Raw genomic sequence first — 24,175 nt, 5'->3', positions numbered from 1 at the left:
AAAGAAAAGAAAAGAAAAGAAATATTTATTGAGCATTAACTGTGCACCAGTTTTAGTGGGGTGAGTTTAAGAGTAAAAATAATTGCTGGAAAGTTCATTGTGGTGGTACACATCTTCCCAGTACTTAGGGCCAAAGCAGAGGATCTCTGGGTTCCAGACCAGCCTGAACTGCTTGTAGTGAGATCCTGTCTCAGCAGCAGCAGCAGCACCAGCACCTGGGTGTGGCTCCTTTCTGTAATCCCAGTACTGGGAAAGGCTGATGCAGGAGGATTGTATAGATTGAGGCTGGCCTGGGCCAGTCTATGCTGGTCAAAGAAAAAGAAAAAAAAATCAATCCAAGGAAATATCTATGTTTGATTGTTCTTAAAAACCTTTTTGTTAGCTGGGCAGTGGTGGTGCACACCTTTAATCCCAGTACTTGTGAGGCAGAGGCAGGTGGATTTCTCAGTTCGAGGCCAGTTGGTCTACAGAGTGAGTTCCAAGAAAGCCAGGGCTACGCAGAGAAACCCTGTCTTGGGAAAAAAAAAAAAAAAAAAAAAACTCTTTTTGTTTTATTTACTTATTTTTTATTATGTGCATGGTGTTTTGCCTGCACGTCTATCTGTATGGAAGTGTCAGAAATCCTGGGAGATGGACTTACACACGGGTGTAAGCCAAGATTGAGCTCAGGATTTCTGGAAGAATAGCCAGTGCTCTTAACTACTGAGTGACCTCTTCAGCCCTTAATTTTTAATTTTTTTGTGGTTTTTGTTTTTGTTTGTTTGGGGTTTTGCTGTTTTGTTTTGTTTTAAAGACAGGGTTTCTCTGTGTAGCTCTGACTGTCCTGGAACTCAGGACAGTGCTGGGATTAAAGTTGTGCACCACCACAGCCAGCAGTAAGATTTTAATTTTGATTGGTTTACATTATTATCATCACTATTAGGCTTGTTTTAAACATTAGGGTCACTCATGGTAGCATATGCTTTAATCCCAGGATTTGGGAGGAGAAACAGGAGACTCTGATTTGTAGCTAATCTGGCCTACAAAGAGTTCCAGGACAGCCAGACGACTTACAAAGACCCTGTTTCAAAAGAAAAAGGGGGGTAGGGGGGAGGAAGGGAGGAAAAGAAAAGAAAAAAAGGAAAGCAAAAAAAGAGAAAGATTAGACTTTTTCTTGTAGTCCAGGCTGTCTTTCAACTTTTGATCTTCTTGCTGAAACCTCCAAAGTATAGGGATTAACGGTATGTACCACGATGCTCGGCTTGAATGGTTTTGCTGTTCATTTTAAGACATTGTCTCACTGTACAGCCCTGGTTGGCCTTGAGCTCACTAAGTAGACCAGGCTAGTTTCAAATTCATAGAGATCCTCCTGCCTCTGTGTTGGAGCTAATCTTAGCCTGAGCTTTGTGATTAAAGACGTGCGGTAGTTACCACATCTGGCTTCATTTTCTTTGTAAATAATTACAACTAGTCAGCTGACGGGTATACAAACGTCTTGGGAGCACACAGTTTCCCTGAGCAACTCCTCTACTTCCTGTTCCATGTTGAGTGCTTGCCTTTTATCAGCAGGATCTTCTATAAACAGCCTTGTAAAGGTATGTTGTCATTAGAATGTTATTGTTCTAATGTTCAAACTATGATTGTTCTCAAGCTAATAATTAATATAGCATAAAGAACTGTCAATATTGCTGTGCTTTCTTTTTTTTTTGATATATAAAAGTATTCTGGATCTGAGGGTATAGTCCAAAGATTAGAGTGCTTTCCTAGCATGCAAGACACCCTTCAACACTGCTATATGTGAATGTGTGAGTGTGTGAGTGTGTGAGTGTGCATATGCAGAATGTTGGCACTGGCTTGAATTCTAGCTACTGGGAAAACTGAGGCAAAAGAATCATTAGAACCCAGAAGTTTGAGAACAGCTTAGGCTACAAATTGAGAGTCTATCTCAAATAAATAAATTAATAGTATGAATTTAAAAATATGTAGATTTAAGAAGTATTTAAAATTACCTAGTGGTGTAGAAAAACTGTTGAATTAGATCAACCTGTATACTTTAAAGATGTTTTAATATCAGAATGGAATTCAGGGAATGTGTTAAATTGGGGAAGAACCTTTGCTTCTGAAAGACTATGGGTTCCATCAAAATTCATAAAGATCAGATCTGAACAAGAGAAGCTTCCACGTGAAAGGCAGGATTCAAGGAAGAGACAAGGAGAGACAGCAATACAGATAATGCAGAAAACAGATCCCTCCTGCACAGAGACAGCTCATCAAACCAGCTGAAGAAGGACAGCTTCATCAGCCTGGCAGACTGAAAACCTTAGTGCTGAAATGGACATTTGCCGAAGACAGATGATTAGGACCGCAGTTATGAAGGATCGTCTCATCAAGGGATCTTCATAAGCACATTCAGATGGTTAACATTATGGTATTGATAATTGTTTCTATTATAGAAAGTTAAACTGTGCAAAATTTTTAGCTTAGATGAAAAGGGGAAATGTTGCAGAATATTTGATCACACTGTGAACACACTAGGTTGTGTTATTTAAAAAGCTATTTCTAATTGTGGTGTGGTTCTGCCTTAGCACATACCTTTAATCCCTCTGACTGGAATACGGTGAACACTTTTAATCTCCAACAATAAAGGTAAAGTTAGTTTGTGGAAGGAAGCACCCATGTTTGCAAGTAACTTCTAATTGAGTAGACAAAGTCATGAATCAGAGAAAGATTTGACAGAATAGGATATGCCAAACTCTCCTGAGAACAGAGAAGAAAGGGAATCTACTTGAGGGACAGTGCATTGAGAGAGAGAGAGAAGGAGGCAGTTTTACTGGGACAGTTTGTAAAGAGACAGGGTGCAGAGAGAGAACAAACTAAACACAAGTGAAGATAGAATGAGCCAGAGAATGAGAAGGAGCCAGAAGATTAGAACAAATTGACAGAGATAATTTGAGGTCAAGCAGAGCAATTCAGGAGTATCCCAGAGAAGACAGATTGAATCAGTTATCATGGAGAGGAGTTGGGCCAGAACAGCTGAGTTGACTATCCAGCCAAAGATCAGAAAGAAGAAAGGGTGAGCTTATTCAGCAGCAAGTCTCAGCGGCTGAAAACATTCTAGACCTAGATTAGATTGTACAGAGGCCAGAAGCTGCCAAGGCTAGGCCTAGGTTAGCAGACTGAGGCAGTAAGACTCAAAGACAACAATTACCACTAGAGAACAAAAGTTACATTTACATAGTGGTGCCTGAAGGAGTCTCCATTATGACACAGAATTTGAGAATCATGGTCCCAGTCACTTTGATGTAATCTCATTCCTGAGTTCATACAATATGAATGAATAGCTGTACTAAGACAAACCACCTATATATGAGTTCTCTCTTCCCTTTGCCTACTAACTATGTCATCCATCCCCAATATAATTTTTATGCCTATATTTTCCTCATCTGGAAAATGATGAAAGGTTTTTGGTTTTGCTACGCTTACAAGGATTGTATAATATGGTTAAGTGTTTTGTTAAGTACCTGACACTATAGTTATAATAAACACATGTTGACTGTTACTATTTCCTGGGTTTGTTTTTTAGAATTATTTATTTATTTTATGTATATGAGTACACTGTGGCTGTCTTCAACACACCAGAAGAGGGCATCAGATCTCATTACAGATGGTTGTGAGCCACCATGTGGTTGCTGGGAATTGAATTCAGGACCTCTGGAAGAGCACTCAGTGCTCTTAACCGCTGAGCCATCTCTCCAGCCACCCCCCCAGATTCTTTTTGTGAGAAACGTGTTTAATACTTCTCTCAACTGTTATCTCTCATCCTTTGTAGACCACAAAATAGTTTTCTCCACTTGAAATATTATTTATGCTCACTACCACCAATATTTCTTCAATTATTGAAATTAAGGTATTATTTTATTAAATTATTTAGTTTATAATTGAAATTAAGATATTATTTTGTTGTTAAAGGTATCATTTTTTGTTCTTTTATTTAATTTCTCCATTTTTGTCTCACTTAATGCCTGGAATAACTGGATAGACATTAAGAAGTAATCTAACATCTTTGACCTCAAAGAATGGCTCCAGAGAGGGAGGCTGACTACTTAAAGGAAAAGGGAAGAACTAACATTCATAAAAGACATGAAACACAAGGGAGTGCAGGCTCAGAGAAATCCCCGCTCTATCCCACCCTATGCAACCTGCCACCTGAACTAATTCACTCTGCATATTATGAAAGTCATTTATAATATTAATTATTATTATTATTAGCTATTTATTTTATGCAGGGCATGGTGGTGCATGCCCTACTCCAAATACTCCATGGGCAGAGGCAGGTGGATCTCTGTGAGGCTAGCCTTATCTTTATAGATTTCTAGGACAGCCAGGGCTACATAGAGAGACCCCATCTCCAAAATACATATTTTAGCTTCACGTGTATGGGTTTGTGGGGAGGAAGTGTACACAAATTGTACTGGCTGGTTTTGTGTCAACTTGACACAAGCTGGAGTTATCACAGAGAAAGGAACTTCAGTTGAGGAAATGCCTCCATGAGACCCAGCTGTAAGGCATTTTCTCAATTGGTGATCAAGGGGGTAGGGCCCCTTGTGGGTGGTGCCATCCCTAGGCTGGTAGTCTTAGGCTCTATAAGAAAGCAAGCTAAGCAAGCCAGGGGAAGCAAGCCAGTAAGAAACATCCCTCCATGTCCTCAGCTCCTGCTTCCTGACCTGCTTGAGTTCCAGTCCTGACTTCCTTTGATGATGAACAGCAATGTGGAAGTGTAAGCTGAATAAACCCTTTCCTCCCCAATTTGTTTCTTGGTCATGATGTTTTGTGCAGGAATAGAAACCCTGACTAAGACACAAATGCTTATGGAAACCAGGGTGTTGGATCCCGTGGAGGTAGAGTTACAGGTAGATGCCTGATGTGGATGCAGAGAACCTAACCTGAGTCTTCTGCAAGAGCAGTACACACTCTCTCTTAATCTCCAGCTCCTCAAAAGCAATCATTAGTCTGGAAATGAAGTCAATAAACAACCAATTCAGAGGAGAAAGAGTGGAGCACACTCTCTCTGCGCTCATTGTTGGTGGCACTCTCTTCCTGAAGATTGAACCTAAGGTCTTGCATATGCTGGGCAAGCCCTCTACTTCTGAACTATATCCTCAGCCCTTCACTTTTGGTCTGAGACAGTTTCACTAAGCTGCCCATGCTGGCTTTAGACTGACTCACTATTCAAGTCTTGAACTTGTCATCCTCCTGCCTTAGCCTTTCAAGTACAGGTCTGCACCATCAGGATAATACTTTTAAAGAAGTAATTAAGTTAAATAATGTAGGCATAATGTTATTGTGCACTGTGTAAAGATTATCCATGTATTACTTAAATGCTGATTTCTGTGCCCCCATATCTGGTTGTAATCTTTATCCTAAGTATTTCCTGCAATGATGTTGTGTAAGCTTTGCTCCCTATTTGTTCTCTGATTTTTCAATAAAAGCTGGTCAGCCAATGACTGAGCAGAGAAGAGAATAGGGCAGGACTTCGGATAGGGGAGGAGGAGAGAGGAAGTGGGGATGAGCCATAAGAAGAGACACCATTAGAAAACACCTGGATCAGCTAGGAGGTGGTGGTACATGCCTTTAATCCCAGCACTTGGGAGGCAGAGACAGGAGGATTTCTGAGTTTGAGGCTAGCCTGGTCTACAGAGTGAGTTCCAGGACAGCCAGGGCTATACAGAGAAACCCTGTCTCGAAAAAACCAAAAAAAAAAAAAAAAAAAAAAAAAAAAAAAAAAAAAAAAAAAAAAGAAAGAAAGAAAGAAAAAGAAAAAGAAAAGAAAAGAAAACAGCTGTATCCCAGATCTGTACTAAAATGCAAGTATCAACTGGAATTTTAACTCGGAGTTAGCCAGATTAGTTTGGCGGATCAAAATTGAGCAATACTGCTCAGTTGTTGTGCTCTTAAAGCTTATTAAATAAATATAATACTCCAGACTCAATTATTTGGGAGCTGGCTAGATTAAGAGGATATCTGCAACAAACATTTTACAAACTGCCATTAATAATAACATCACAAGGACAAGAGGTGCCCTTATTGAGGGAATCAGGCACACCTGTCGTGGTTTGAATAAGAATGGCCCCCATAGGCTCATATATTTGAATGCTTAGTCAGCAAGGAGTGGACAATTTGAAAGAATTAAAAGAATTAGAGGGTGTGGTCTTGCTGGAGGAAGTATATCACTGGGTGTGGGTTTTGAGGTTTCAAAAGCCCATGTTAAGCCCTTGATCTCTCTCTCTCTCTCTCTCTGGGACCCCTACCCGCTCTGCTTGAGGATCAAGATGTAGCTCTCCACCACCACACCTGGATACTGCCAGGCTCCCTGCCTTGAGGATATTGAACTAAGCTTCTGAAACTGCAAAGCAAGCTTCCAATTAAAAACTTTCTTTTATAAGATATGCTTTGGTCTGGTATCTGCTCACAGCAATAGAACCCTGACTAAGATAGTGGTTGATACCAGAAGTAGTACATTATTCTCACAGTTCTAATCATACTGTTGTTGGTGGAATGTGGACTTTGAGATATTGGATTAGGAAAGTGGCTGGATGTGGTTTTGAGTTCCACTTGAGTAGATGAAATCAGAGCTCTATGCTGCACTTCACCCTATGCCACCATCAGGTGCTGGGCTTGCAGGAAGCTCAGGGGTTGAGAGAACACAGCCTAAAATGGAGACCCAGCTTGGGTGAGAAACAACATAGGCTGAGGGCAAAGCTGGGGTTCCTTAATTTCCAGGCATCCAGTTGCAGCTGGAAACCACATGGAGTCAGGAATGGAGGGAGCCACACTGCCCTGTGATGAGCTGGGGGCCAAGGGGATGGGGGTAGGGGTGAAGTGGTGGGGTGGGGTTGGTGGGAGCACAAGGGGCTTTCTGCAGGATAGTTAAGTGGTGTGGCTCTGTACGCTGAAGGCTTTCTGCCACAGTGGTTCTTGATGAGAAAGATAGTCCTTGGTTGTCCATACTGTTTTTTGGCAGTAGAAGATGGATGCATACAACTTCTTCAGGGTGGACCAGAGCTTAAATACCTTTTGCAGGAAGGAATGTCCAGGAAGGGAAACTTATTGTCTAAACCCTCAGGGCCCATCTACATACCTCATTAGCATGTAGAACTCTGTATTCTGTTACATGTCTAGACTAGTGGTCATCTTCTTTGTGGGGAAGTTATGGTCAAGTGTTCCAGCCAGGAATCTGGTCAGGAGTAAATGAAACACCTACCATCCTCAGGTATGAGATACTAGGATTTCTGAACTCACTCAACTGTATCAAGTTTTCTGGCACCATCTACTGCCCCACAGTTGGATACTTTAAGCAGAGTTTAATGGGGATGGAAGAGACTGGTTGCTAAGAGCAATGTAAACTATGATGGCCCAGCTTAATAAGTTTCATAGGGGAAGAATCTTAGTAAGTGACCTAATGGCCATTTTTTTTTTTTTTTTTTTGCCTCATCCTAAAAAAAAAAAAAAAATCTGTCTGAGGCTAAATTAAAGAGTTTGGATTAATGCTGTTGGCAGAAGGGATTTCAAGACCACATAGTATTGACTGTCATGTGGTTATTAGTAATCACTCCTATGCAGATCTATAATGAAAAGGAACAGCTGGACAAAGAGAAATACACAATGTATTTCTTAAGCACTAGGAAGTGTGATGGAGCCAAGTCCACTGCTCAAGGAGATACAAAGTTTAAAGAAAAGCCTTATGCAAAATGAAAAAAATGGAATTGTAACTTCAGGGAAGACCCCACCCAGAAAAGCTTTCAACCAGTGGGAAAAAAATACAGAAAAATGTAGGCAGTAATGGAAAGCATCAGTAACAGAAAGCTGATACAAATATAATTAAACAAGGGCAAGTTCCAGCCCCATCAAGCAGAAGAACGTGGTAGCTTCATTCACATGGATCTGGATTTAGAGCCAAGGATATAAGAAAGGGATTGTGTAATCTCTCTCTGAAGCTAAGAAAAGCTACTGAGGCTAGGCATACATTAGGGATGTCCCTGCATGGATGCCCAGAAAGGCCACCATGTGAAGACTAGATTGTGTTGGAGAACCTAAGATGTTGCAGACACCAGAGTCATGGGATGCCACCCAAGAGTTAAAGACTGGTGTGGAAATCAGACCAAGAGAGAGAAGTATATTGTAGTCAACAAAGCTGGAAGGAGTTGGAGATCTGACGAGCATTTTGGCACAGTGACTAAGGCACCCCATATCCCACCTAGTACCTTCTGTAAGCTGCTAAACTCTTAGCATGTAACAGTCCCAAGGTAAGGTGGGACAATAGAATCAGCTTCTATTTCAATTTCTATTGAAATTACTGCTCTATATTCAAGTCTTGTACAGTGGTTCTTAACCTGTGGGTTGTGACCCATTAGGACGTTGAGTAACCCTTCACAGGGGTTGCCTAAGATCATCAGAAAACACAGATATTTACATTATGATTCATAACAGTACTAAAATTACAGTTATAAAATACCAACAAAAATAATTTTATGGTTGGGGGTCACCACAACATGAGGAACTGTGTTAAAGGTTGCAGCATTCAGAAGGTTGAAAACTACTGGTCTAGTACCTTCTCAGATCTGCTAGACTTGGGAACCTTTCTCTTCTACACTCACATACCTCTTTCCTCTAAAGTCTATACATGTAAGGAATTTCCTTTGTTATTCGGGCTGCTATTATATCTCCTATCCCAGCCTCCTCCCGACCACTGCTGTGAGTACCTGGCATTATTAAAGGACCATATTTCTTGAAATCAGGCTTAGTCTATCTCTCTACTGAACCTGGAAAGAATCTTCATTATTTATTTTTTTATTTTTTTGTTTTTCAAGACAGGGATTTTCTGTGTAGCCCTGGCTGTCCTGGAATGAATCTTCATTATTTAAAACAGAGCTATAAGAAGAGAAAGAGAAACGAGGGAAACAGACAAAAGGCTACTTGCAGACTTCAAGTATAGGAGAAGGAACTTCATTAACTGTAAGCAACTTACAAATATCATTAGTTTTCTTCATTTCTCTGCCTATTGACTTAGTGAAGATAACTCAATTTCAAGTTTCTCATACATAATAACAAACATTTGTTGTAAAACAGGGCAAAACTGGGGGCCTGGAGAGATGGCTCAGTGGTGAAGAGCACTGGTGTTTAGTTCCCTGCACCCATGTCTGTTGGCTTTACGACCTCCTATAACTCTAGCTCCAGGGGATCCCTCCTCTAGCCTCAGAGGCCACCCGCACACAGGTAGCATAGACCCACACATACAGGGACACATACATGCAAAGAAAATAAATCTAAAAGAAAGAAGAAAAAAACTAAACCCTTTAACCCCTTCACCTTGGATTTTCAGTCTTCAAAACAATAAGGAAAATGAATACATTGAAGGTCTGGTATATTGTTATTTGGGGATTTTCTTGTTTTGAGAAAATGTTTCTGGGGGCTGGCCTTGAATTTGCTATATATAGTAGAGGATGACCTTGAATTCCTGGACTAAAGGGAGGACAGAAAGGAGCTCTTATTTACTGTTGAGGAAAAGATAGAAATACTTTTGCATTTCTCTGCCTATTGACTTATTGAAGATAAGTCAATTTAAAATTACTCATGCATTATAATATTACTTATTTATTTGTTTGTTTTTATTTATTCATTGAGACAGTGCCTCACAATTTATATCAGACTGACCTGGACATGTATATCCACATGCCTCACAATGTATATCAGATTTACCTGCCTCTGCTTGGTAAATGCAAGATGAAAGGTTTGTGTCACCACTATGCCTTACTCAATTCTTTTTTATATTTTTAATTATTTCTGGAACTGGAGAGATAGTTCAGCAGTTTAAAGCACTTATTTTTCTTATAGAGAACCTGAGTCCTATCTGTAGCACCTACATGGTACCTCACCACCATCCTTAGCTCCAGTTCCAGAGGATCCAATGCCCTCTTCCTACCACCTTGGCACCAGGCATGCACTTGATACACATACATGTAAACAAAACACTTATACATATAAAAATAAAATAAATATATATAAGAACAAATTTTAAAAACTTTTAAAAATTCTTCTGCTAGCCTGATTAGATATAACTGAACTAATATTTTTTTAAGATTTATTTTATTTATATGAGTACACTGTAGGTGTCTTCAGACACACCAGAAAAGGGTGTCAGATCCTATTAAAGATGGTTGCTGGGAATCGAACTCAGGACCTCTGGAAGAGTAGTCAGTGTTCTTAATCTCTGAGCCATCTCTCCAGCCTAAATGAAATTATTTTTGTTGTAATCATTTGACTCCCATAGAGCCAAGCTTTCTATGTGGACAAAAATGAAGTTGAAGTTCTGCTCCTCCTCATCCTACCTGAATGCTGGGACTACTGTCATAAACCACCATACTCAATGTATGTAGTGCTGGAGTTTGAACCCATAACTTTGATCATAATACCAACTGAACTAGATCTCCAGCCTTCTCCTCTTCTTATACTTGTCTTACATTGTTATTTATTAGGAAGCGTATATGCTATATCATGATTTTCTAGCATTGATTTTTTTCACATAATAAAAGATTGCTAGTGTTGATATTTTATCTGACAATGTTTACATTATTTTGTTCCTCTATCCTGAGTGTAAGTTTCTCAAGGTGACTCCTTCGCAAAGAATACATGTACATTAAGTTACACTAGAGTATTGATTGTTGAACATATTGTAAAACATAGCCACTGGGTATGGTTGAGGTAGTGGTGAGGGTATACACTACAGAACACTGCAGAGCAGTTGCCTAGCATGCATAATGCCATGAAGTTAGTCTCCGAGGAGACAGAGAAGGAGAGGAGGTGATAGGCAAGGAGATAGGAAAGGAGAGGGAAAGGAAGGGAAGAGAGGAAAGGAGAAATAAAAAGAGGGGCAGAAAATGGGTAAAAGTAAAAAATTACAGTAGCTCTCATCAAGTAAAGTCTATCTAGATGTGTTGGTGCATACCTGTGATCACAGCACTGGAGAAGCTGAGACAGGAAGATCTCGACGAGTCCGAGATCAATCTGTCCTACATAGTAAGACCCTGTCTCAAAAACACTGAGGGGGGGCTAGGATAGGAAGTACAATTTATTACACTGAACATAGACAGGTACCACGGATTACTAAGAACACTAGAATGCAGTAAAGATGAGATTGTGCTAGTGCTGTAGCCTAGTGATGCTTGGTAACTTCTCCTTTATCCACTATCATCTGCAGTACCATGCTCCAAAGAAGCCAGGGCCAATGAGCTGTTTCCAGAAGTCTTCTGTGTGTTCATGGAGAAGCCCAAGTGAGATGGCCATAGAACCACTCAGAGAACATCACAGAATCAAGAGACTATGTAACTGTTTGGGGGGGGGGGGTGAGGTTGTCTGTCACTTACCAGGTGACTAAAGACCTAAAAAAGCAGGGCTCAGCAGTTAGAACACTTGATACTCTTCCAGAGAAGCTGGATTCAATAACCATCTGTAATCCAGTTATAGGGGATCTGGAGTCCTCTTCTGGCATCTGCAGGCAATAGGCAGGAAAGCAGTACACAGACATGCAAGCAAATTAAATGTGTATGTATAGGATTATCTATCTATCTATCTATCTATCTATCTATCTATCTATCTATCTATCTATCTGAAGACCAGAAGACCTATTCCTTTATGTTGATATGTTTTCTACCATCATTATGGCCTTTTGCACAAATTGCTTTGTTTTCTGGGCATGTCATATCTGATCACTACCAAACCATATTCTCACTTGAGGGGATGCCAAACTTCACTAATCTGAATTTTCCTTTGGTGCTCTCTGCCCAGAACTGTAGGCAACATTAGATCACAGACACCCCCCTAGAGGGGATTATGTCCTTCTAATATCTCTCCTGAACTGCTAGTCTGCTACAGTAGCAGTCCCAGAGGTATGGTGGGGCAACAGGATTAACTTTCTAAATAGTGACCTTCTATCTCATCTAGCATCTTCCCCACTCTGCTAAATGCAGAATTCCTCTCCTATCTCAGAGACTCTTCCCTTCTAATGTCTATCAAAGTAAGGAATTTCCTTTGTTCCATGAGTTACTATTATATATCCCATCTGAGCTTCTCCCCCTGTGAGTAGTGGCAATAATAAAAGACCTGACTACTAGGAATCCCTCCCAATGCATTTATTTTTTTAAGACAGGTAGTGAGTGATTACTTCACCTTCAGACTAAGTAGTGGGTCCTTCCAAGAAAGTCTTGGCACTTGGAGATTATAGAAAAGGTTGAAGAGATGGTTCAGCAGTAAAGAATGCTTGTTCTTACAGAGGACCTAAGTTCCACTGCCAGCATCCACACAGCACTTTGAAGCTGCCTGCCACAGCCGTTTAAGGTACTCTAACACCTTCCTCTGGTCTCAGCAGGATCCTGTATACATTTGGTGCACATAAACTCATGTATAATAATAAATACATAGGGGGCTGGCATGATGGGAGTAAAGGTGCTTGTTGTCAAACTTGACAATGTATGTTCAATCACAAAGACCCACATGGTAAAAGAAAACCAATTCCCAAAAGTTGTCCACTGACCTCCACACAAGTGAGTACACACACACACACACACACACACACACACACACACACACACAGGCTAAGTCTAGTGGTATATGCCTTTGATCCCAACAATTTGGAGGCAGAAGCAGGTGAATATCTGTGAGCTTGAGGACAGCTTGATATAGTAAGCTTCAGGGCAGCCAGGGCTCAAAATAAGACCCTGTCTTAAAAATGAATAAACAAATAAATGCAATTTTTAAAATTATCTTTTTGTTTTAAGAAAAAAATTCCAAGACCTGCCGGGCAGTGGTAGTGTACACCTTTAATCCCAGCACTTAGGAGACAGAGGCAGGTGGATTTCTGAGTTGGAGGCCAGTCTGGTCTACAGAGTGAGTTCCAGGACAGCCAGGGCTACACGGAGAAACCCTATCTTGGAAAAGCAAAACAAAACAAACAACAACAAAATTCCAAGACCTTTTTTTTTTTTTTAACAACAACTGCATTGTCATAAGAACACTAACAGCAATTGTCTTCTCTGAACCCTTTCCCAGATCTAAGACTGAAAGAGGTTTAAAGACAAGAGGGTGGTGTCTGTATCTAAACTGGGTATCATGTCTCAAGCCTGTAATCACAGCATTCAGAGGCTTGCAGTAGCAGAATCATTAGTCCTAGTAGAGCCTGGGTCACATAGAGAGGTCCTGATTCAAGACACTGCACAAAAAGATGTAAAAGTGTGTACTGAGGAATTCATCCATCATCATGTACTTCTTTGAGTACTTCACACACTTGTTAGAAAATATCCAACCTATTGGCTAACATTTACTTCATTCGATTTCTAGTCTACATCCCTATATTTGACCTATAACAAAAATATCACCTAGAGGCCAAATGACAAATGAATGAATGAATGAATAGTAGATAAATACATAAACCATTTATTCTCATATACCATATACTCATTTAATCTACTTTGACCCTTCAGAGTATAAAATGGGTTTTTTTCTCCCTACATTGTTTTGGTGGGGGGAATGCATACTAGGATTGAAACCCAGGGCATAATGTGTGCTAGGCAAGTGGTCCACCACTGAGAAATGTCCCTGGTTCTACTTTTAACTCTTTTGTATAGCTAGAACCAGATGTAAGTTATCATAAAACACAACTTTAGTGAAGATGGATAAGGATAAAAGGATAGATTGGGGGGGTTATATATAACCAGGGCCCAAATAATGAAACCTAACCTAATTAAGATCAGAGTCTGTGTAGCAAAAATCAGCAAGAGCAGCAAACTGTCCTGTTGTCTGCAGATCTATAACTTCTTTCTAACTTTATGTCTGGAGACTCCTTATTTTTTCAAGTATGTGTTGGGGAGTGTTATGGTTCCTATTTGAAGACTTACCTGAAGGTAGAAACTAATCTGGAAAAACTGTCTAAAAGTATCAGAACCTAGAGTCTGGCATGATGTCTCAGGCCCTTGAGGAGAGGGACTTACCAAGAATTTAAGACCAGCCTAGTTCAAGGATGAGACCCTATTAAAAAAACAAAACAAAACAAAACAAACAAGGGCTGGCGAGATGGCTCAGCAGGTATGAGCACTGGCTGCTCTTCTGAAGGCCCCGAGTTCAGATCCCAGCAACCACATGCTGGCTCACAACCACCCATAATAAGATCTGACACCCTCTTCTGGTACGTCTGAAGACAGCTACAGTGAATTATGCCGGAGCAAGCAGGGGAAGGAGCAAGGGGGGCAGGGGCTGGCCAGAAGTCCTGAGTTCAGTTCCCAGCAGCCACACACATAATGGCTCACAGCCATCTGTAGAACCACAGTGTACTCATACACATAAAGTAAATAAAATAAATCTTAAAAAATAAATAAATAAAACTTTAAAAAGCCTTCATTTACAATTTCTTGGCTGAAGACAAAAATTAAGCAAAATCTAAAGAATTTCACCTACCAAATATGACTAAAATATCTTTGGATTTGATTCAGTAGCTGAACCAATAAACACTTGTATATGTATCTGACAGGTCAGTATATGACAATTGAGTAAAATGATGAGGTTTCCTTCCATCAGTGGAGACACTCATAAAAGATAATTTTCGTTTCAGCAACGGAGATATTTAGATCAGTTGTGGATCACTGTAGTGGCCTCCATCTGCTCTGAAGAGAAGCTTCTTTAATGGAGTGAGTGGGGCAGGGGAGAGGCAGACAGACTTGTGGAAATATACACACACACACACACACACACACACACACACACACACACACACACGGCATAGGTATTTAGAATGCTGTTCGGAATGTTAGTGTTTTAGGAGGGCAGCAGCAATGGATTTTCTTCTAGGGTCCATGACATCACCAACCACAGTAGTTGACAAGGTTTACAGAACCACACCATCCCAGGCCTAAAGTCCAGCAGGTTACCCTTGAGATGAAGTATCCCACTATTGAATCTAATCTTGCTGGGCTGGTCATTGTGTTTTGTAAGGTTTTTAATTGCCTTTCTCCCTTGGCAGCTTCCATAGACAGCACTCTCGCATGCGTTGAGAGCTAGTCCTCTGGGATGAGGCTTTCAGGTTGATTCCAACTTGAATCCTGGTAGAGACATTTGTAGAACTAATTATAATTTCACAGCCATGCATAGAGGCAAATGTCTGTAATCTCAATTACCTAGGAGGCTTTGGCAGAATCACCGAGTTCCAAACCAGAACCTTGTCTCAAAGCTGAAGAAAGACTGTGGATGTAGCAGTGGTAGTACAGCACATTTTCAGAATTAAAAAAGTCAGTTATTGCCGGGCAGTGGTGGTGCACGCCTTTAATCCCAGCATTTGGGAGGCAGAGGCAGGCGGATCTCTGAGTTCGAGGCTAGCCTGGTCTACAGAGTGAGTTCCAGAACAGCCAGGGCTATACAGAGAAACCCTGTCTCAAAAAAACAAAAATCAGTTGTTGTTGTTATTATTATTATTATTATCATTATTATTACCTTTTTTAGGTACTGAACGGGAACCTAGGGCTTCTAGCATGGTTACCACTAAGCTCACCAGATAGCACCACCATAACCACCCTGCAGGAACACTCACTCATTTCTGTCTGTGAGTCAAATTGTTTTCAAACTCATGATCCTCTTGCTTCAGCCAGCCTCAGACTCAGCACGTGCATTAGGTTTTTAGGCAAGTCTCCTTATACCTCAGCCTGGTCTCAAAGGCCTAGCCAAACCCGAATGTCTGACCCTCCTATCTCCATCTTCTGGAATTACAGCCCTACACTGTGACCTGGTTTTTAAACTTTGGGTGGCTTTATTTTTATATATGTGTGTGGCTGCCGGGTGCACGATCCCCTGGAGCTAGAGTTACAGGTAGCAATGGCCCTAGGACTCAAAACCAGGCTCCTTTGAAGGGGCAGAAAGTTCTCTTAACTACTTAACGCATCTTCCCAGTGCCCCGCCCTCTTGTATTCTGCTTCTCCTGGTGGCGTTCAGTGTTTTTCTCAGCTGCCCATGCTGGCCTGGAATTCCCTTTCCTAAGTCATCTTCCCAAGTGTTGCATTCACAGGCATAAGCAGCCAATTCGGCGAAGCTGCGGGCTGAACTCGCGGGCCTCGTGCCAAGCCAGACAAGCGTGCTAAGCCCTCGAGCCCGCCGTGGCTTTTCCAATTCCCGTCCAGGTCTTAGGGCGGCTCCCGCAGCCCACTGCAGGCCAGGATCCCAACCTTGCCAGTCAGAAGGTACTGCAGCCGCCCTCTCGTTCTGGCGCTAAATTTGGGCCAATAGAGTTGCGTTCCACAGGGGAGACTTGGGACCAATGAGGAGCGACTCACGCGACAGGCTGGGCACGTGACGCGTGCGGGGCAGCCGCCCACCTGGGCCGGAGGTAGCGCGATGGCCGCACTTCCAATGGCTCGCACAACTTGCAGTCACGTGCAGTGTTTACGGACTCAGCAGCTACGGGAAGGTCATGTGACAGTGACGTGACACGTCCCTCTCCAATGGAGAAGGAACGCTCCCTTACAAACCGGGAACTGTCTCACGTCCGCGAATGAAAGCGCGGAGGGGCGGGGCCAGCCTGTCACGTGAGCGGGGCGGCACTGGCTGCAGGCGAACGCGACGCGCAGGCGCCTTAGGGACCCGGTAGCGACGGCGGCGGTAGCGGCGGCGGCGGGAGCAGGTCGCTGACCGGGCGGGAGTCGCCATGGCGGCAGACGGAGAGCGCTCCCCGCTCCTCTCCGAGGCCGGCGATGGCGGCGCTGGTGGCAACGGCTTAGCGGGCCCGGGCGGGAGCGCGACTGGGCCCGGTGGAGGCCTGACGCCCTCCGCACCTCCGTACGGAGCCGGTAAACATGCCCCGCCCCAGGGTAAGCCGGAGGTCTGAGGTGCACCCGGGCCTAGGGGCGGATCGGGTCAGGGGGCGGAGCCTGCTCCCGTTCCAGGTGTGGCACCTGTCACGGGTGAGGCTTCCTTGGTGTCCGCAATCACTGCCGAAGCCTGGCACGAAAGCGGGGTTTGAGGAAGCTGATCTGAGCGCTGTTTGTGAGAAGCCGGTCGAGCTTACTCAAAGGGTTCCCCACCTCCGTGGAGCATCCGTGGGAAGTGTCCGAATGATGACTTGGGTCTATCTGCTTCCTCTTCAGCATTTCCCCCGTTCCCTGAGGGGCATCCAGCCGTGTTGCCTGGAGAGGACCCACCCCCCTACTCACCCTTGACTAGCCCGGATAGTGGGAGTGCCCCCATGATTACCTGTCGTGTCTGTCAGTCTCCGATCAACGTGGAAGGCAAGATGCATCAGCATGTAGTCAAATGTGGTGTCTGCAACGAAGCCACTGTGAGTTATAACCATCTGCAAAAAGGGCCTTGTTTCCCGGATCCTCTTTCTCATTCTAGACCCGGTTCAAGAACTATTCTTGAAACCTACTTTCAGTTCCTGGATCTTGCAGCAGCCATTTCTTTAGAAGCCATTCACCAAAAATAATGTTCACCAGCCCTCACTTTTTGTCCTTTCCTGGGTCCTGAAGTGTAGTTCTCACTGGCAGTTGTTGTAGTTGCTTTTGATCTTTGTATTTTGGGGTCCTCTGCCTTTTTGAGAAAATCTCACAATGACCCAGGTTCCCCTCAGCCTCTGAGACTCTGCCTCAGCCTCACAGGCACTTCTACTCTGCTGGCAACATTTGTATATCTCAAATGTCTGATTCTTTCTTTCGCAGTAATGTTCTTGCAGGGGACTGGGATAATGGGCTTCTCTGCTGATATACCCATTGTTCCTTTATTCATTGTTCCCTAGCCCATCAAGAATGCACCTCCAGGAAAGAAGTATGTCCGATGCCCCTGTAATTGTCTCCTTATCTGCAAAGTGACTTCTCAGCGGATTGCCTGCCCTCGGCCCTACTGGTAAGAGACCTAAGATGAGAAGGCCATACTTAAGGAAAGTTACAAAGCAAAAAGATAACAAAACAACAACAAAACAAAACAAAAAAAACTGGAGCTGGGCAAGGTGGTGCATGCTGCTATTCAATCCCAGCACCTAAGAAGCGGAGGCAGGAAGACCGTGTAGTGTACCTTGAATTCCTAGCCATCCTGCCTATACCTCTTAAGTGCTAGGATTCAGTGTGTCATCAGATCCAATTAGAATTAAGAATTTTAAAAACATACTTTTCCCCCTGTATAGCAAAAGAATCATCAACCTAGGGCCTGTGCATCCAGGACCTCTGAGTCCAGAACCACAGCCAATGGGTGTCAGGGTCATCTGTGGACATTGCAAGAATACGTTTCTGGTGAGGAGGGATATTGGGAAACCCTGGAGGAGGCAAGTACTAGGAATAGTAATAAATCCTGAAAAAGACTGTCCTATTTCTCATTTTTCACCCTCCCCCTTGCTTTCGGGTTCTCATTGAGGAGAACCGTCTTTCTATGGTTGTTTTCCTTTTTCCATAGTGGACAGAATTCACAGACCGAACCTTGGCACGATGCCCTCACTGCAGAAAAGTGTAAGTGGTTAGGGATTATACTGGTAACTGGGTGCTATGTGGCATAAAATCAACAGGGCTGTTCCAAATATCAATTTCTGTTGATTCCACAGGTCATCTATTGGGCGCAGATACCCTAGGAAGAGATGTCTTTGCTGCTTCTTGCTTGGTTTACTCTTGGCAGTCACTGCCACTGGCCTTGCTGTGAGTAGCCTCGATGCAAACCTCTTATCAGCCTCATCACAGGCTATGATTTGAGAAGGTGACACCTTGAAGAAGGTGAAAGAGCTGGGTGTTGGGTTATGTCCCTGTAATCAAAGAACAGGCAGTTCTAAGGTAGCCCAGGCTACAGAACAAGACCCCATCTGGAATACAAAATGGGAGTGTTGCCAGCTCCAGTTGTGGCTTAGCTGGTATTAGCCTAGCTTGCATGAAGCCCTGGGTATGATATCCAGCATCACATAAACTAAGCAAAACTGAACATGGCCGTGCAAGCCTGTGGACCCAGTACCTAGAAGATAGAGGCAAGAGAATAGAATTTCAAGGGCATTAACTGTAGGATTTGAGGCTGCTCAGGGTGCCAACATGAGGCTCTTGCCTTAAAAAAAAAAAAAAAAAAAAAAAAAAAACCTAAAAGGAATCTAGTGATAGTGGGGAGAGGGAGTGTTTTTAATTAGAGGTGAACTAAAGCTAAAGGTCACTAATAAACTAAGAAGCTAAACAGTGTTCCTTCCCACTCTGGAGAAAGAAATGAGTTATCAGCAATCCTGGTTCATTCTGTAGGTGTGAGAAATGCTGGCAGATGCCTGGGATGGCAGAGTACTTTCCTGCTTAAGGGAAGGAAGCGCTAAGCCACCTGATCTTGGCAAGGTCCCTGAAGGTGTTTCAAGTGATTGGGATACAGAGACAGAAGTTTGCATTGCACTACTGTTTCTAAGACTTTGAAACAGTAGATACAGAAAGTAACTTCATCTTTTTCTTCTCCCTCGGCTGTCAGTTTGGCACATGGAAGCCTGCACAGCAATATGGAGGTATCTACGCAGCCTGGGCATTTGTCATTTTGTTGGCTGTTCTATGTTTGGGCCGGGCCCTTTACTGGGGCTGTATGAAGGTCAGCCATCCTGTCCAGAACTTCTCCTGAGCCCCTTGATGCAGTCTGTGCCTGGCCGCTGCCTGGTACCAACAGTAACACTACAAAAGGCTCTCTGGACTTCTACAAGGAAGCCACACAGCTGTCTCCCTTTTCCCTGGGGAAAGGCAGGAAGGAACCAGTCCCTTCCTTCCTTAGGTTTGGAAGGGTAGGTAAGACCATTGCTGGCTGGCTGCTTTCTTCCAGGGGTTGCTGTTTAGGGTAAATAGGCAACATTGCCCCTAAGCCTGGATCCTAAAGATGGTTCTGGCCATGTCCTTACTGTATGTGCTCCCTGAGAACCATTCCTGTCCCTTAATACATTCCAGGGCAGGGTGGGGGTGGGAAGTGGGAGGGGGTGTTCCCCTCCCTCTTGTGCACCGTTAGGACCTTGCTGCTGCTATTGCACTTCACCAGGGGCTGGCTCTAGCCTCAAAACCCTCAGTCTCTTCTCCCCACATTTCTTGTCCTGTGGGGTGGGGTCAGCCACTGCTCTGTACAGAACTACAGGAACTGATGTGTATATATAGAACTATTTAATATGGGATATGTCCCCTCATCCTGTCCTTCCCTGAATTCCTCCTTCCGACTTTACTTCCAGTTGCAGCACTGAACTGGGCTGCAGTAGGGTCACTGTCTCGGGAGAGGTTAGGGATTCGTCTGTGCTTGTAAATAAATAATGTCATGACTCTAACCTTTCCCATTTAACAACTTTTGTGTATGAAAAAGGGAGTATGTAGATTCACAAAGGGACAAAGACAGTAAAGTTCAAAGTAGGGCCTTTTATTACACTTGTATTGTTTAAAGGAAACCAGAAGTTTTGGTTTAATGTTTAAAATAGAGGAAAGCACATACAAAACCAAAAACCTGAAGAAGAGATTAACACCAGGCTTCTCTGGGGGAGAGGAGGCTATTTCCCAGACATGAAGCTACTGGAGGGTGTCACAGTGCTAGATAAAGGGTGATGGGACAGTGGTCACTGCCAAGAGCCTTGGACCGGATCTTGCTGTCACACAATGCAGGTAAAAGAGAGTGGGAGAGCAAAAAGTAATCAAGGCGCCAACCAACATTCTTAGAGCGGGCATTCATCATGTAAGTCCAGAAAGTATAAGCGTAGGCGGTGTTGGGGTAGAGATGCCGGAAGCTGTCAGCCAATGGTACAGCCTGTAGCAACTCCCCAAAACCTTGGCGCTCCTGCGGAGTAAAGCCAGCATTCTTTTTATTTCCTTTGGGGTTACGGAGGTCAATTTCTTCGTGAGCCACATTGAGATCCCCACATAGCACAAGAGGCTTTCGGGAAGCCAAGTCCTTTAGAAACTTTCGAAAGGCTTCATCCCAACGCTGTCGGTATTCCAGTCTTACCAAACCCCTGCCTGCGTTGGGAACATAGGCTGTTACCAACACAAAGGACTCAAATTCAGCCACAATCACCCGGCCTTCTTGATCATGTTCTTCCTCACCTATAAAAATGAAAACCAGTGTAAAAATTTTTAAAAAGATGTATAAAACAACAATATGGTTAACTGAAAAATTAGGGTCTCACCAATGCCATAAGAGACTTTGAGTGGGCACTGGCGGGAAAGTAGGCCCACACCACTGTACCCTTCTTTGTCTGATGGCGCTGACCAGTACTGATGGGTGAGTCCAGGCAGCTCTTGCAGTTCAGCTGGGAGTTTGTTCTCTGAGCATTTGGTCTCTTGCAGGCACAAGATATCTGGTGCTTCTTCCTTTACCCACTGAATGAAAATGTGGAAAATTAAAATTTTATGTGCTACATGCTATACACAGAAGGAATTCAAGCAACAGAATATTAACAATTCCTGTATGTGAGCGAATGTCCGTTAGTCACCTGACTGGGGTGCTGGAAACCTAACTGGAGCCTCTGGAAGCACAACATGCTGTTAACTGCCCCCAGGCCTCTCCCTACTTGGATCTTAAGTAATTACTGGGATTAAGGATATACTAAAGGCACAAGAGCCGCCGCCCTCACTAGCTTTAAAAAAAAAAAAAAAACCGAAGGGAATAGGGGTTTAAGGAATAGACATTTAGGGGAAAACCCCTCCCCAGAAAAAAAGCCTACTGTAGACGAGAAAAATAACTTCCTGTAACTCAAAGGAAACAAGATGATTGGTACCAATCAAGGCAAGGCTACTTCCCGATCCTGAATTATACTCACATCCAAACCTTTCTTTTTAATCCAGGCTCGAAGCCCGTCCACATTCCAAGAGCATATCTTGAGTGTGGCAGATTTGCCACTGGGTGAGGTTTTCTGATCTGGAGGGTCCTCATACAGGACAGGGCCCTCTCCTGCCGCCTCCTTCTCAGTTTTCTTTGCTGCCCCCTTACTCTTCTTGGTCTCCGGCTCTATAAAATGAGTGAAGCAGTTCCAACCTCAGGCCAGAGTTAACTATAATCTCATTAGGCGCTCTAATTACCCAAACTTCTCGGAACCCTGCAGCGTAACTTGGTCCATGTTTACCATAGTTCATGGCGGTCTTGGAAAGTCCTGAACTTGCCTGGAGGGTGGGGGTGGGGGAAGCACGCTGGGGTTCATTCCACCACCTTACCGGGTTTGGGTTCTTCTCCGTCGTCGGCTGCCGCTTTCTTTCCCCGCTTTGGCATCGCTGTGACGAAAGCCCTTAGGCGCCTGGAGCACCGAAGCAGGGTTTACGGTGTTGCCTGCAGATAAGAAACGGTGAAATCAAAATACAAGGAGAGAAAGCGAGGCGCCTCCCGCAGAGTTTGCACACCGGTTCTCCCAGTCTTCCCCTCCATGAGCAACGCAGCCCCTCGCCCGCGTTAGTCCCTTCAGCGAGCCAAGTCGCCAAACGCGCTAGAGCCAGGTACCTGACCTCCCAACGAAGCCACAGAGACCCTTACAGCACAAAGAATGGAGGGTGCCTGTTCCCACGTGGGCGATTGGTGTGGTCACGTGACTCGTGATCTCCGCCCCCGCGTGGTTCGGGAGCGCGGTGATTGGTCTTCCTGGCACCTCGTGACGTAACTTCTGGCGCCTGAAGGTCCCTTCCCTTGGTTCTGGGTTGTTCGTCGTAGTGCCGGTTACGGCTAGTCCCTCGGTCCAACGATCCCGAGCCGTGGGGCACCATGCCCACGGTGCTGGGGTTCGAAGGCAGCGCCAACAAGATCGGCGTGGGCGTGGTCCGCGACGGCACGGTGCTGGCGAACCCGCGGCGCACTTACGTCACGGCCCCGGGCACCGGTGAGTGGCTGCGGCCGCGCTTGCTGGCGCCTACTCTAATTTTGTTTTCAGGGGTTCTTTGCCGATTTTCCATACTGTTGCCTGTGTCAACTTTCTCGGTGTTGGTATTACAGGCTTGTAGCCCCACGCCACACTCTCTTGATTCCGCGTTTGTTTGGTAACTTTTGGACTAGAAGAGTCTCAGACACATGGGCTTAGGTCACGTGGGTTCGTTCTATTTTGTTTTGTTTTAAATACATATTTTGAGACAGGGTCTCTCACTTTGTGGCCTTTACTGACCTGAAACTTGCAGTGTAGAGACTATACCTCTTGAGTGCTGGAATTAAAGGCACGAGCCACTTACTCCCGGTTGTACTCTGATTTTATTGAGCAGCTTTTATGAGCTAAGCGTTCGAAAATAAGTGTTCCGAGACTGCTCTGATTGCACATAGAGATTGTTTTACACTACAGCATGATAAATATAAAAGTAATCTACAATGAGAAGGGAGAGCAAGACAGATATCGGGAGTTCCTGTATTTTCAATCTGTTTTAGGTGTCTGTTTTTCGGTACTTTTAGAATGGAAATGGATTATCAGTGGGTTGGGACAACTATGAGAATGCACCAGGTGCTGCACGACTCCCAATTAATATATTTACTTGCCTACCTTCTCCCAAAGCTTGCACACACATAAAAGTTTCATGTACCTCTGGAGGATCCCTAAGCAGGTGAAATGTTTCAGGTTACATAGAAATATATGTGTGTTTAGGACTCACTCTTCTAGGCTCTTAGGCACAGAGATTGAGATGCGTGTGGTTAAAGGGAAGCTATTGACAGTTGTAGTGCTGTAGTCATCATGTGTTAAGTCCAACAATAAGACCTTTCGTAGGGTTCTGTAGAATTACAGGGAAAGTTACCAAAGAGTAGGAAGTATGTATAACTTGGGTTGCTCTTGAACGTCATGTGTGGACGAAACCCCAGTAGCCTGTGTAGAGGTTGGAAAGCTAGCTGAGTGTGTGGTGCGGTCTGTAATCCTAGCACTTGGGAGGCAGCGACAGGATCTGAGTTTAAGGCTGTTCTGGGTTATGTGTGACCTTGTCTCAAAAGTAGAGGCTTGAAAAGAGGATATCTTGGGCTGGAGAAATGGCTTGTCAATTAAGAGAAATTGCTCTTCCATAGGTCCTGAGTTCAATTCCCAGCAACCACATGGTGTCTCACAACCATCTGCAGTGGGATCCAGTGCCCTTTTTTGGTGTGTCTGAAGATAGCTACAGTGTACTCATATACATAAATAAATAACTCTTTTCTTTAAAAAAAAAAAAAGAGGATATCTTAAAAACCTAGGCAAGTAAAGGATTTTTTTTTT

General features: G+C 43.7%; 3 protein-coding genes and 1 long non-coding RNA gene across 9 annotated transcripts in view; 2 read left to right on the top strand and 2 right to left on the bottom strand.

The window, feature by feature from the left end:
• Window positions 1-257: 257 nt before the first annotated feature.
• On the bottom strand, window positions 258-16,495 carry LOC116084320. The gene is made up of 4 exons (XR_004116076.1): window positions 16,344-16,495; window positions 12,202-12,404; window positions 11,400-11,524; window positions 258-305 (listed from the first exon to the last, which is right to left on the bottom strand). It is a non-coding gene; the product is annotated as an uncharacterized LOC116084320 (long non-coding RNA).
• An 88-nt stretch (window positions 16,496-16,583) lies between these two features.
• Pip4p1 (phosphatidylinositol-4,5-bisphosphate 4-phosphatase 1) lies at window positions 16,584-20,305 on the top strand. 4 transcript variants are annotated; one of them, XM_031361188.1, is made up of 7 exons: window positions 16,584-16,856; window positions 17,154-17,344; window positions 17,801-17,907; window positions 18,185-18,290; window positions 18,451-18,503; window positions 18,596-18,686; window positions 19,480-20,305. In XM_031361188.1, exons 1-7 carry the CDS (start codon window positions 16,715-16,717, stop codon window positions 19,621-19,623), a joined length of 834 nt encoding a protein of 277 aa, XP_031217048.1. In that variant the 5' UTR covers window positions 16,584-16,714; the 3' UTR covers window positions 19,624-20,305. The 4 variants fall into 4 exon arrangements, with proteins under 4 accessions (XP_031217048.1, XP_031217050.1, XP_031217047.1 ...); XM_031361187.1 differs by having other exon boundaries at window positions 16,585-16,877; XM_031361190.1 differs by lacking the exon at window positions 18,185-18,290.
• Window positions 20,306-20,378: 73 nt separating this feature from the next.
• Window positions 20,379-22,668, bottom strand: Apex1 (apurinic/apyrimidinic endodeoxyribonuclease 1). Of its 3 annotated transcripts, none has more exons than XM_031361185.1 (5): window positions 22,492-22,668; window positions 22,179-22,290; window positions 21,788-21,975; window positions 21,155-21,347; window positions 20,379-21,071 (listed from the first exon to the last, which is right to left on the bottom strand). In XM_031361185.1, exons 2-5 carry the CDS (start codon window positions 22,231-22,233, stop codon window positions 20,554-20,556), a joined length of 954 nt encoding a protein of 317 aa, XP_031217045.1. In that variant the 5' UTR covers window positions 22,234-22,290; window positions 22,492-22,668; the 3' UTR covers window positions 20,379-20,553. The 3 variants fall into 3 exon arrangements, with proteins under 3 accessions (XP_031217045.1, XP_031217043.1, XP_031217044.1); XM_031361183.1 differs by having other exon boundaries at window positions 22,459-22,561; XM_031361184.1 differs by having other exon boundaries at window positions 22,464-22,543.
• Osgep (O-sialoglycoprotein endopeptidase) overlaps window positions 22,597-24,175 on the top strand; it is a 10,261-nt gene continuing 8,682 nt past the window's right edge. Inside the window, exon 1 of the mRNA XM_031361182.1 lies at window positions 22,597-22,831. Coding sequence (XP_031217042.1) covers window positions 22,717-22,831 — 115 coding nt within the window. The 5' untranslated portion in view covers window positions 22,597-22,716. The remainder of the gene's footprint in view (window positions 22,832-24,175) is intronic.

This window comes from Mastomys coucha, unplaced genomic scaffold (assembly GCF_008632895.1).
Source record: "Mastomys coucha isolate ucsf_1 unplaced genomic scaffold, UCSF_Mcou_1 pScaffold9, whole genome shotgun sequence".
Taxonomy (NCBI): Eukaryota; Metazoa; Chordata; class Mammalia; order Rodentia; family Muridae; genus Mastomys; species Mastomys coucha.
The sequence above is the reverse complement of the archived record's forward strand: the minus strand, read 5'-3'. Positions and strand labels throughout refer to the sequence as shown.